Here is an 11,840-nt window from a genome sequence, read left to right as displayed (position 1 = left end):
TATCAGCTCTAAAACCTGGGGCAAGTTAGTTTCTCAGGAGCTCCTTTCTCTTCTGCAACAAGTGAGAGAGTGGTCGATAAGGCAAGTGGTATCTTACAGGGTTATGGTGAGGAACACATGCGTCAGTAAAGGTCTTAGAATTGTGCTGGCCACCAGCATTAGGTATCATCATTGTCGTTGTTATTGTCATTCCGGAGTAGCCTGTTAAGATAGTGAGCATCATGCACATGTTAGCTCAGGCGCTCAGCATGACACAGGCCGCACATTGCTAGGAACCATGTTTTCTCTTTGTTTGCTTTGAGTTACCTTAAATAACTGTCTTATATTATTCAAGAGAGGAATGTTTTCTTGAGATACACACTGTGCTTATTATGATAGGAATGTGTATGTTCCTGTAAAGGTGACACCAACTAGGTGTGAGTGATGCTCCTGCTTTGGAAGGAATAAACTCAAGATTGGAAATTTGGAAGGTATGATGGTAGTCTGTGTTCTAAGTTTAATGCTTTGAACCTTAGGAAATGGTTATCACTGTGGACCATGATTTTCCTGACTGTAAAATGAATTTTAAATTCTTTGATTTCAAGTGGGCTATGGTTTGCTGTGTCCCCCAAAATTCCCATGTTGGAAACTTTATCCCTAAGGCAACAGTGTTGGAAGATGGAGCCCTAAGAAGAGCTGAGTAAATCTCAGGGCTGCGCCTTCGTGAATAAGTCAGTGCATTATTTGTGGAGTTGGGTTGGTTAGCAGGAAAGTTAAGCTGTTGTAAAGATGAAGCCCAGCTCTTGCTCTCTTGCCCTTTGTCCTACTGCACTGTGCTACTTTGCACCAGGCAGTGATGCAGGCAGAAGCCATTCCCAAGTGGGGGCCTAACCTTGTGCTTGCCAGGCTCCAGAACCCTAAGACATAAATTACTTTTCATTATAACTCACCTGGTCACTGGTATTCTGTTATAGCAACGCAAAACAGACTAATACATAGGACTCTGTTGGCACTAATATTCTGCAGTTGTGATTTCTAAGAAAACATGTGTTTTATATTACCAGATAAAGTAGCTTATGCTGGAAAATTAGTTGATACAAACAAGAAACACATGTACACACAGAAGGAGAAAGAGGACATGTAGATATATAATAAAATTGCCTGTGGTCCTTAAAGAATTCAATAGTCTAAAAATACGTCCAGGCATTTCTTTCTTAATAAGAGCTTCAAGTCAGCTTATCTCCTTTATGCCACTCATCTTGTACATACCAGGATTCTTCAAAGAGATAGAAGCAGTTACACGCACACACACATACACACACACGCACACGCACACACACACACACACACACAACATTTGTTATGAAATTGGTTCATGCAGTTTGGGAGACTGAGAAGTCCCGTATCTGCATTTGTAAGTTGGAAAATGAGGCAGTTGGCAGTATTGTTCAGAGTGAGGCCGAAGGCTGGAGAATTAAGAACTATAGGAGGGAAGGGAAGTGCTGACGGAAATGCTGGAGTCTGAAGGCGTGAGACAGAGGAGCTCCCAGCCCGAGGTCAGGAGTACTTCTGCTCCTGATACTCAGTTCTAGAAAAGAGACAGTTTCAGCTACCTCTGTCTCTTTGTTGCATCTTGACCTTCAACAAATTGGATGTTGCTGGCCTTACGGGTAGGGTGAGTCTTTTTTTCTAGTATCCAGATCTGATGCTAGGCTCTTCCAGAAACACACCAGGGACACACCCAGAAGTAATGTTTTGCCAGCTCTGTGGACCCCCCCCCCCGTGCCCAGTCAAAGTGACACACAGCATTAGCCATCACAATCTGTGTCATATCCGCATGTTTTGTCTCGCTCCCATCGTTAGAGGCGAAGCTTATTGAGGATAGTCACTGTCTTTCACTGTCCTTCCACCCAACATCTTGCAAAGCATTTAATCTACTCAGTTTCCTTAATACTGCCCTGCTTAAACCTAAAAATGAATTATGACCCTGTGTTGTAGGCGGCCTATCATATTTTTGTCTTTGATCCTTTGAGCTTTGTTCAGAAATACAGTTTTTCTTTGTATGTTTTCCTGAAGACCTATAAAATGATGTATCTGGGCAAGAACTGTGTGGGCTTCACATTTTTAGTAATGCCTTGGGTCTGTAAAATCTTAATGTCTCAGAGGACTCAATCCTCCAGTTAGTGACAAGTTCATGGAGGAATCTTAACATGTGGGAGTTATCTGTGTATATACATATATATATATATATATATATATATATATATATATATAGAGAGAGAGAGAGAGAGAGAGAGAGAGATACCTTGTTTCTTTTCAATTGTCATACATCATAAATTGTTTTCTTGTTGAATTAAGGAGGAGTTAATTGTGGCACAGAGACCGCTTATCTGTAAATAATAGAATTCACTAATTATTGTGAACATTTTCTACTAAAGTTTTCAGCCTTGCATAGTAATGAGTTATGAAATACAGAATGACTTCCATGCCACAGTAGCTTTTTGTTAAGTTTTGAATTATGGAAAAATTCAAAAGAAATGTTTTTATGATTCTGGGTATGTTGATGAATGTGATATTTGTGTTATATCTTTGTATCCAGCATTTTACTGTCTGTCTTCATTTTAACGTATTGTCAGAACCTGCATACTTATGAAGATTTGAATCCGTAGCCTTCTACCACGGGTGAAATAATTCCAGCCAAGTGACATGGGCGAGCATCTTAATCGTGTATCTTGGAGGATGCAAAGCCCAAATTGGTCAGCGTAGTTGCCAGACATCTGGCCGGCACCCACATTGCAGTGGAGTCTCTGAAGTAAGATTATTTGAGGCCTGTTGCTGCTTCTAGTCCACCAGGGAAACCAAGTGGAAAGGCCACTGGGACCATCCCATGTATTAAGTTCAAATTAATTCTTTTGTAGTCTATAACACTGAGTAGATTCAGATCAGCGTAGCAGCCTCTGTGCCGATTCCAGAGGGCTGTGTTTCAAAGCCAGTCTGTGGAACTGTGCAGGATTTAAGCAGTACCCCTTGGAGTTATGAAATGAGGTGGTCCTCTTTGAATACTCAAGGGGTATGTTACCCTTTGTCCTGTCAGAGCCACCAAAAAGGGAGGAACCACTTGCTTTCAGCTGCTGGCATTCTTTCTAGTTGCTTCCATTTGGAATGCCCAGTCTGTGCATTGACGTGGTGTTACTCCCTTGTCTTTGTGGCCAGAGTCTGTCATTTGAAACCTGAAAATGGCTCATCCTAACCCACGGCAAGATCTCAGAAGATTCCCAGTTCTGTATCCCTTGTGTGGTTTCCAAGGCTTACATGCTTCCCCCCCCCCCCGGATGTAAATGTCATTCTGTGAAGCTAGAACTTTCCCTCCATCTCTAAAGTACTACCAGAGGAATCATTTGCTTCCTAATTTGCCCAATTGAAAGCTGTAGAGACAATTTCCAGTGTGCCACATCTTTGTGATATGTGGGGTTATTTTGAAAATAAGTCTGCAGTGTCATCTTAGCTACTGCAGATTTCATCCTGCTACGCCTCTCCCTCTCTCTCTCTCTCTCTCTCTCTCTCTCTCTCTCTCTCTTTTTCTTTCTTCATGCTATCTAACTTTATACAGAAGATGAAAGAAAAACACTGGACCTATTTTAAATAGTAATAAATACCAGCTTGCTGGTGTTTGGAAATGATGCTGCTTTTTCTACTTTTTAATGGATTGTTTGAGTTCTCTGAATTTTTTTCATAAGGATGCTGACTGCCTCCTCCAGGTTCTCCACTGGGTTTCCCAGGTTGTATTTCTGTGCTCTGAACACTTCAGGATTGCAGCAGCCACCACCCCTGGTATCCCCGTGTCCTGAAGGTCCAGCTACATTGCATGATGCATCCTCCCCCCAAAGCAGCTCTGAGGTGTCCCTTAGCACCAGATGACAGCACCTTCCAAATTCCTAGTATCCCTTTGGATCTACCTCTCCAAATCGACAAGCTTTTTGTACCAGGGATTTTAAGTTGTTGGTGTGTCTTCCTGAATTGAGTGACCATTTCGGAGAGGGACAGCAGATATAATCTGAGAGCGTCCCAGCTCAACCAGGCTGGTCAGTTCTGCTTAGGGGTTCAAAGAGAATCTTCAAGTTACAGATTGTTGATTGATTGATGTTCTGCTCATGATCAGTAAATGTTATGTGTATAAACACATAAATGATTCCTTGATTGCTTTTCTGGTAAAATGAATTAACCAATTCCCTTTTAGCATTGTTCTGCTCATTTTCTTCTTGGGTAAAGAATAAACAGTTTCAAATTGGCTGTCCCACCTCTTGCGCCTTCTCCTCTCCCCACATGCTTCCCTCTGAATGACTTTCTTTCCTGCTGGTCATATTGGTCTGATCCACGGTTCACCCAGATTCTGTCCCTAGAGGCTGCAGAAGGAGCAGCAGTCGGGGCACCATCCCATGGAACTGGGAATGCCAACACACTTTCCTAATCATTTGTTTGAATTTTGAAATGAATTCTCATCTGAAAATACCTGAGCAAAGCATCACTGAGTGTGGCGTCAGGAATTCGTATACATGCTGCCGAAGCAAGCACTGGCATTAGGAATTTGGGCAACAGTTTGTTCTCCCTGTTCTGCTGGAGCCCGTTATTGAGAATGGTTACCAGCAAGGCCTGAGAGCAGGTCAGTGGTGCAGCCTGCTTCCCTTACTTGGCCATGGCTGACAGCAGTGGCTTTTGTGCTTTTAAATAGCCCATTCTATTTTGGTAGACCTTTTCTTCCTTCTTTTTTAACATCACAGTTGTGAAACCAGACTCAAAATGAACCAACTGTTCCCAAGAAGAAGGGAGTGGCCGGGTGTATAAATGCACCAGTAGCCACTGGCCTGAGCCTGCGCTGGGCTTTGTGGCTCTCTCTGGATTCTGTTCAACTTAACTGCCCTCCCTCCCTGCACACCCAGCCTGCTTTCCTTTGTCACCATAACTATTTTTCTCAAAGGTCTTTTATTACCTTTTTCTTTTCTGCTCTAATTTCTCTCCCTTTTACCTACTTTAGCTTGTTGGCCTACAACAATAGCAAGGGAGAAGGGTGCATTCTGTTGGTGCGATCAGGTGAACACACATGCACACACATACACAAACAGGCATGCACCGCATGCACACACACACACACACACACACACACACGCATGCACATGTACAAAAAACCACTGTCAGTTTCTCTCCTGCTGTTTGTTGACCAGCCATAGTGAAATGATTGAAAAGATCCCGCTTTCCCTAATTAAAGCTGTCACCATGAAGTCTGTTCCTCTCTGAGAAGAACAAAATTTCTTTTTTCTAATTAGTTACTACTTATGAATATCTTAGAAAAAATTAAGGCAGAAGGAGGTGGGAGGAGTATCAGTTTTCTTTTGTAATCAAAATTGACTCCCGTGACCTACAGATGGCGGCTGGAGAGCCTACTAATTGTCGCAGCTTCAGTTTCTCTCATCTTTTGTGATAATAAACCCCCTCAGCTTTAGCAGGTCTGCAGTCACCTCAAATACAGACTCTATTTCTTAGCCAGTCTTGAAGGCCAACATCACTGCGTTACAAATAAGATAAGTGCTTTTGGTGGCAGTACCGTGCCTGTCTTTGTGGAAGTGTCTGTAAGGAGGATTTCTTTTTCTTTCCTCCTGAGGGTGACATAGGCATGATGGCTTATCATAGGCAGTCATTTTGGACCATGAGGTGTATTTTAGCAGTTTTAGTTGCTGTAACAAAGATAACGTAACATAATATGAAGTGCTTAAATAACAGAAAATTAATCCTCACAGTTCTGAGGGCTGGAATGTTTGAGGTTATGCTAATAGATTCAGGACTTTCCTAGTGTACAGATGGTCGCCTTCCTGGTGTCGTCTTACATGGTGCAAAGACACAGGAGTCAACTGTGTCATATCTCTTCCTACAAGGGCAAAAGTCCTTTTCAGGCGGACTCCAGCCTCACGGCCTGACTACCCCACAATAGCCATGAGAAGATCTTCCCTCAGATGCCTTCACTTGGGAGCTTGGGGCTTCCACATGTGAATTCTGAGAAGCACACACCTTTTTTCCATGCGAGGAGGAGCTGTGCACTGGGGATGTTTGAGCAGCAGGACGCCAGACGCCCCTGACCAGTATCCATGCAGGACAGAGAACCCCTGCTCTCTGTAATCCAGGGCATTTGTTGTCGCTGTCACGTGGAGCTGAACATAATCTTTTCTGATTCGTCTGAGTCTGTTTAATCTTGTTTGGTATGAGGGGACTCTTCGAGATGATTTTTTTCATGCTCAGCTGTAAACCTCAGGGATAGAGGATGGAGTGGACAAGAAAATCTTAGTGCTCAGTAATAAAAATAGAGGGGGTTTTCTATAGCTTCTAAAGTCTTACCGTCCTGTGGGAAGCCATCTTATGAGGCTATAAAACAACCCCAGAAGCGCACTTGTTCCCTCTTCCCCCTTTTTCTTTCTCTTTCCTAATGGTTCCATTCCCTTGGGTAGCCCCCAGGAGTGGTACAGGGCAGCATGTCAGGGCAGGAGTGGGCGAGGAGAGCATCCCTGTGCGTGTTGTGACTGTGTCCCTGTAGGTCAGGGGCACCCGATGGAGGGGGCCAGGCAGGATGTCTACATCCAGGCAGGAGGGCAGAGAGGGCTGGGTGGCTGTGTGGGACCCCTGCGTCTCCTCTCAGTGGGACTTATTGAAGACACAGGGTCTGGCCTGCAGGAAACAGCAAACCCAGGCCATCCTTGTGTCTGAGGTTCCTGGGCACAGTCCCCCCGTGTTGCTTCCCAGTTACTGCCTAGGACGCATTTCCTGTCCAGACTGTACCACGGAGCTTGTGTGCAGAATCATGATTGTAGAGGAGCAAGATAGGAGCAAGTGTCCAGCACTCGGCCCTGGGTCAAGTACAGTTGCCCTTGCGAACAGTGTTCGCAGCTAAGCTGTACCTTAGGCTAAGCTGTACCTGGCTCCAAATCAGTGCCAGACCTCGGGTGGCTCCAGAAGAGAGCACAGAGCTATACGAATGAGATGGGAGCATAGCTCATGGTAAGGTTACTTTGGTCTGTTACTGTGGTAAAAGAGGAGGGAAGCCAGAGTTCCTGTAGAGAAGAGAATTACTATTATGGAAAGGAAGAGGACCGAAATGAGTCTTGTCTTATATTGAAGTTGGATATAACGGATGAACTCATGATTTTAATAATGAGAGTAGTGGGCCTGGGATGTAGCTCAGTGGCTCAGCTCTTACCTGGCAAGCCTGAGGCTGTGAGTTCAATTCCAGGTTCCCAAAAGAAAAGTAAATAATGAAGTTATGGAGAGAGGGATGAGAGAGAAGGAGAGAGAGAGAGAGAGAGAGAGAGAGAGAGAGAGAGAGAGAGACAGAGACAGACAGACAGACAGACACAGACAGACAGACAGACACAGACAGAGAAAGTTGCTAGCTCTGCTGACCTTCCCTCAACCATGAGTGCATCTAGACCTTCCGATCTAGAGAGAGAGAGAGAGAGAGAGAGAGAGAGAGAGACAGACAGACAGACACAGACAGACAGACAGACACAGACAGAGAAAGTTGCTAGCTCTGCTGACCTTCCCTCAACCATGAGTGCATCTAGACCTAGATTTTGGCTTAAAAGTATCATTCCCATAATCAGAAACCAGAACTTAGTAGAGAAATTGTTGATCTCAAGTGTGGAAGGGACGGTACAAGAAAGTGAGCATGTGCTCAGAGACATGGCGATACATCGATGCCCAGGAGGACTCAGCAGCCTGTGTGGATGGACTCCCATGGGGGTGCGAGGCACAGCTTGAGCATTTACGTACATAGCGAGACATTATAATCCCATGACTGAAACGGGAAGCCACAGAGCCCCATTGAATACAAATCATTCAGTACCGATTTCTCAGTAACAATGCTGGGCCATTTTAGACTGGAGCCTTCTTTGACCTAGGCTTATCAGATCCCTGGCGTCGGACCAGTGCCATCTAATAGGAATATATAGTGCCAACCACACAGCAGATTGGAGCTTTTCCAGTGGCCACTGTTGTCGCAATGAAAATGTCTCCAGATACTATCAAATGTCTCACAGGGGTGCAGTTGCCCTAGCTGGGGACCAAGACACATCAGTCAATTCAGAGTTTGGTGATGAACAGGATGTCGGCATAGTTTCAAAGTCCTTTTTTTCCTCCTCTTCAGATACTTACTTTTAGAAAGGGGACAGTGGAGGAGGCTGTTGTTGAAAGGGAGCATCCCCAGCAGTGGGACAGATTGAAGCCCAGTGCCACTGACAAGAGGCAGGGAGAACATAGTGTGTGTGCGCAGTGCTCTTGCGAGAGCCGCATGCCCGGAGCCTAGCCAGGACTTGACGGTGGCCCGATGCTGAAGGAGCTTTACTTAGAGCTTTGCAGGCCTGCGCTCAAGTATTTGACATTCGTCATCTAGGAGGTAAGATGAGGTTTATTTTGGTGCCGAAGATTTATTTTGGTGCTAGAGGTTTAAGTCCAAGACTGGATTGGGTCTCCTCAGACTCAGATTGGGTCTCTGATGAAGCTGGCATATATGGCAGGAACAGGAGCAGGAACAGGAGCATGACAACAGGAAGCAAGTGTTTCTGTCTCAAGCAGGAAGTGGTGGCAGGGAGTGGCGGGCGATTGGAAGAGACCACAGTGACCTAGGGGGCTCCCAGGAGCCCTGCGTTGTGGAGGTCCACAGTGCCCCTTTCTCACTTACTCTTCTCTCGTTGCTTGGACAAACACTCAACACTCAAAATTAAGGAAGGAAAGGTTTATTTAGCTCATAGTTCCTAGACGTTTCAGTCCATACTCAGCGGGCTCCAAGGCAGAGCGGCACATGGCAGAAGGCAGCCTTTCCTGGTGGTGGCAAAGAGCAGAGAGCAAAAGGGAGAAGTAGTAGCAATAATGGCTACAGAGAACAAGTCTCTCTTCCTTAAGTTGCATTCAGGCTCTCTGCCCCAGGCTGGGTGTAGCACTCACACCCATAATCCCAGAAGCACTCACACACATAATCCCAGAAGCACTCACACACATAATCCCAGTGGATCATGAGTTAATCATAAACTTTAGAATTCCACCCCATGACTGCATGAGGCTTGGGCGGGACAGCTAGATATAAGCCATAACCGTCCCCCAATACCACTCCCTGGTCCAAGCCTTTACATACCTTTGGGGGACACTCATCCAGTCCATAGCAGGGACATCATGCAAAATAATCTGACATAAAGTTTCCCAAGTTATCAGTGTCAAGAAAATGAAGGAAAGAAAACTCCCAGGCTGAAGGAATTTAATGAGATTTGATAGCTCTACACAGCATGGACTCTGAGCAGGATCCATTTTCATAAGAGGAAGAAATGGTTGAGGTGCTTTTTGGAGGAGGGAATGGATGAGCTGGGCACCATGCTTAGGGTTACCTTTTCACTTTGAGGGTTGTCTTCAAGTCGTGTGAGGCATTGTTTTCAGTTACCAAGTTTGTAGGCCACTAGACCAGCAGCTTGATTCAAAGATGCAGGCCAACAACATAGGTCTTTATATTGTATTTTGAAGTTTTCTTTAACTTAGTGATGGTGTAAGAAAAAAACTAGGCGAAAGTTGTGATCAGGAGAGTTATATACTCATTTTCTTTTAAGCATGCTGAGATCCAACAGTGACAAAATTTTTTTTTGTTGTTGTTTTATTATCCCTTTAAAGAAAAATCTCTAATGCATTAAAAGAATGTTCTTGTAGAAAGAATATTGGAAAAACTTCTAAATGTTTCTTACATAAATATGTATATATCTGTGTATATAATGCTGACCACCCAGTAAAGTTTTAGAAACTGAAGTAGAAAGCAGGTCACTTCTCCCTCCCTCTTTCTCACTCTGTGGATCTGTGTATATTTTCTTTCTTTATAGTTAGAGAAACCATTCTTTAGCAACTATAATCTTGTTGAGCAGATTAAACTTCTAAAATAATGTTTGAAACTGGCAAGTAATCCGCATTTCAAATGAATGCTTTGAAATATCAACCAAAAAGTATTTAAAGGCAGTAATGGAGAGTCTCTGCCACCGTCATCTGATTGTGGGTCCAAGTGGGCAATGACATGATGCCCTGCCGGCCTTCTGGGTGGTGGTGTTCTGCTGGGAGCTGGAGGACAGCATGGAAGCCTCAGGGAGGAGGCCTCTGCATCTCTCTAGAGCCACCACCTGCTCTGGAGTGGCGCAGGGGACCTGGACAGGCAGGGTGAGGCAAGCCGACCAGGTCGCCAAACAAAGCTGACCAGTCCTTGCCGTGTTGGGCCCTGTGGTCTCAATCTCACTAGCTCCAGCTTGCTGTGATAAGTATGCCATTAACTGCTATTTCTTCATTTGGTTTAACATTTAGCAGATAGCGTTGTATGAATCCTCATTTCTATTTTGAGCCATCCCACTTCAACCTGTGAAAATCATTTTAACAGTTTACCTGATAGAGACACAAGTGTAACTTGGACACAATTCCTGATTGTCATTTGCTTTCTTTTTTTTTCTTTTTGCAGTCTCCTTGTCCCACATCACACAGCTGGTCCTCAGCCACAACAAACTAACAAGTAAGTTAACACCTCTCACGGATTCCAGAACTCCTCCTAATGCTGACTCTGTGTTTATGTTTCCTTTAAAGAAGCTAAGGACAGGTGCTTACTTGAGACAACTTAAAGTTGACTTAGATGACAACTAAAAGATACATGAATGTACTGTCTTTCTGTATCTTATACTTGCCTATACTTTGAGATTCTTTCCCTATGGTGTGTGTGAACAGAGGGAGTGTGGCACTGTTTCTCTGAAAGTGGTTACCATTGGGGAATGGCAAATCATCTGGCAACCAGGCTTGCTGGGCCATTCATTACCATTTCATCAGAAAAAGAATGTACCAAAATACTAGCATGAACATTTTGTTTTCATCTATATAAATTATTCTTCAAAGGGGAGAAATTTAACTGTTGACTATGCTTTGTTTCCTTGCTTGATGAAGGAAAACCCACAAGGTGGCTGGATGGCACACATTAGTATCTGCATTTTTCAAATTTTCAAGACTGGTCCTTTCACCCCTCCCATCCAGTTCTCCTGGCATCAATAATGTATGGTAAACGTGAGATAAAATTAGTGTCTTTTAAATAAGAATGCCTTATGTGAATAATGGCCCGTTTTGTGCTTACTGCTCCGACTTTAAAGATTTTGATGCCAGGGACGCCCTCTGCTCTTCATTCCTAACTGACTGTCACTCCTCTGTGCTTGCCATATTTCCTGCAACCTTGAATGATTTTCTCATCATGTGGCAAGAATTTGTTAGGGAGCTCTCTGAGTCCAGTGGCGTTGAGCAGGATGTCGTGTTGCGGGATTTGTGTTGTGGATTTATGTGTGAATGTGCATGACAGAGAGCAGGAGGCAGTGCCGCTGTGCTGTTGATGACTGAGAATTAGGAGTGGCAGTGAGAGAGGGCCCTTCTTTTGCAGACAAGAGGCAGATGAGCTCATTTTTAACCAAAGTGTTATTTGGACTGAAAAGGCAGAGGGGCACAATTGGCATCTTTAAGTGTTACTGGCCACCAAAGCTAAAAAATGAGACCTCCACGTCCCGGGTCACCCTTGTTAGCACAGGGAATACATTGCTGATTCCATTGTTTTTGCAGAAAATGGTCCTGCCCTCCATGAGACCATAATCCTGGTTTGGAAGGGATTTTCAGTTTGTTTGAAAGGTGGATGGCACAATCTCCAACTTCCCCAAGACTTTGTGTACAGACAGTCCCAGTATTCTCCATTGTAGAGTTCCGAAAGGTATTGCTGGGCTTGGCAAGCACAAGGTCCTGAGCTTGATTCCCAGTACTTAAAAAAAAAATAAATCATT

The 11,840-nt window shown here is 44.3% G+C and overlaps 1 protein-coding gene across 2 annotated transcripts in view; it reads left to right on the top strand.

Moving 5' to 3' along the window:
* The window catches only part of Rsu1 (Ras suppressor protein 1), a 202,856-nt gene that overhangs the window by 19,106 nt on the left and 171,910 nt on the right, over positions 1-11,840 (top strand). For both annotated transcript variants that reach the window (XM_004645188.3, XM_023705443.1), the window contains exon 3: positions 10,496-10,546. In XM_004645188.3, the coding sequence (XP_004645245.1) occupies positions 10,496-10,546 (51 nt within the window). The remainder of the gene's footprint in view (positions 1-10,495; positions 10,547-11,840) is intronic.

The sequence above is a fragment of the Octodon degus genome, unplaced genomic scaffold, assembly GCF_000260255.1.
Source record: "Octodon degus isolate 3935 unplaced genomic scaffold, OctDeg1.0 scaffold00220, whole genome shotgun sequence".
Lineage (NCBI taxonomy): Eukaryota > Metazoa > Chordata > Mammalia > Rodentia > Octodontidae > Octodon > Octodon degus.
Note: the sequence above shows the minus strand (reverse complement) of the source record. Positions and strands in the feature narration are given on the sequence as shown.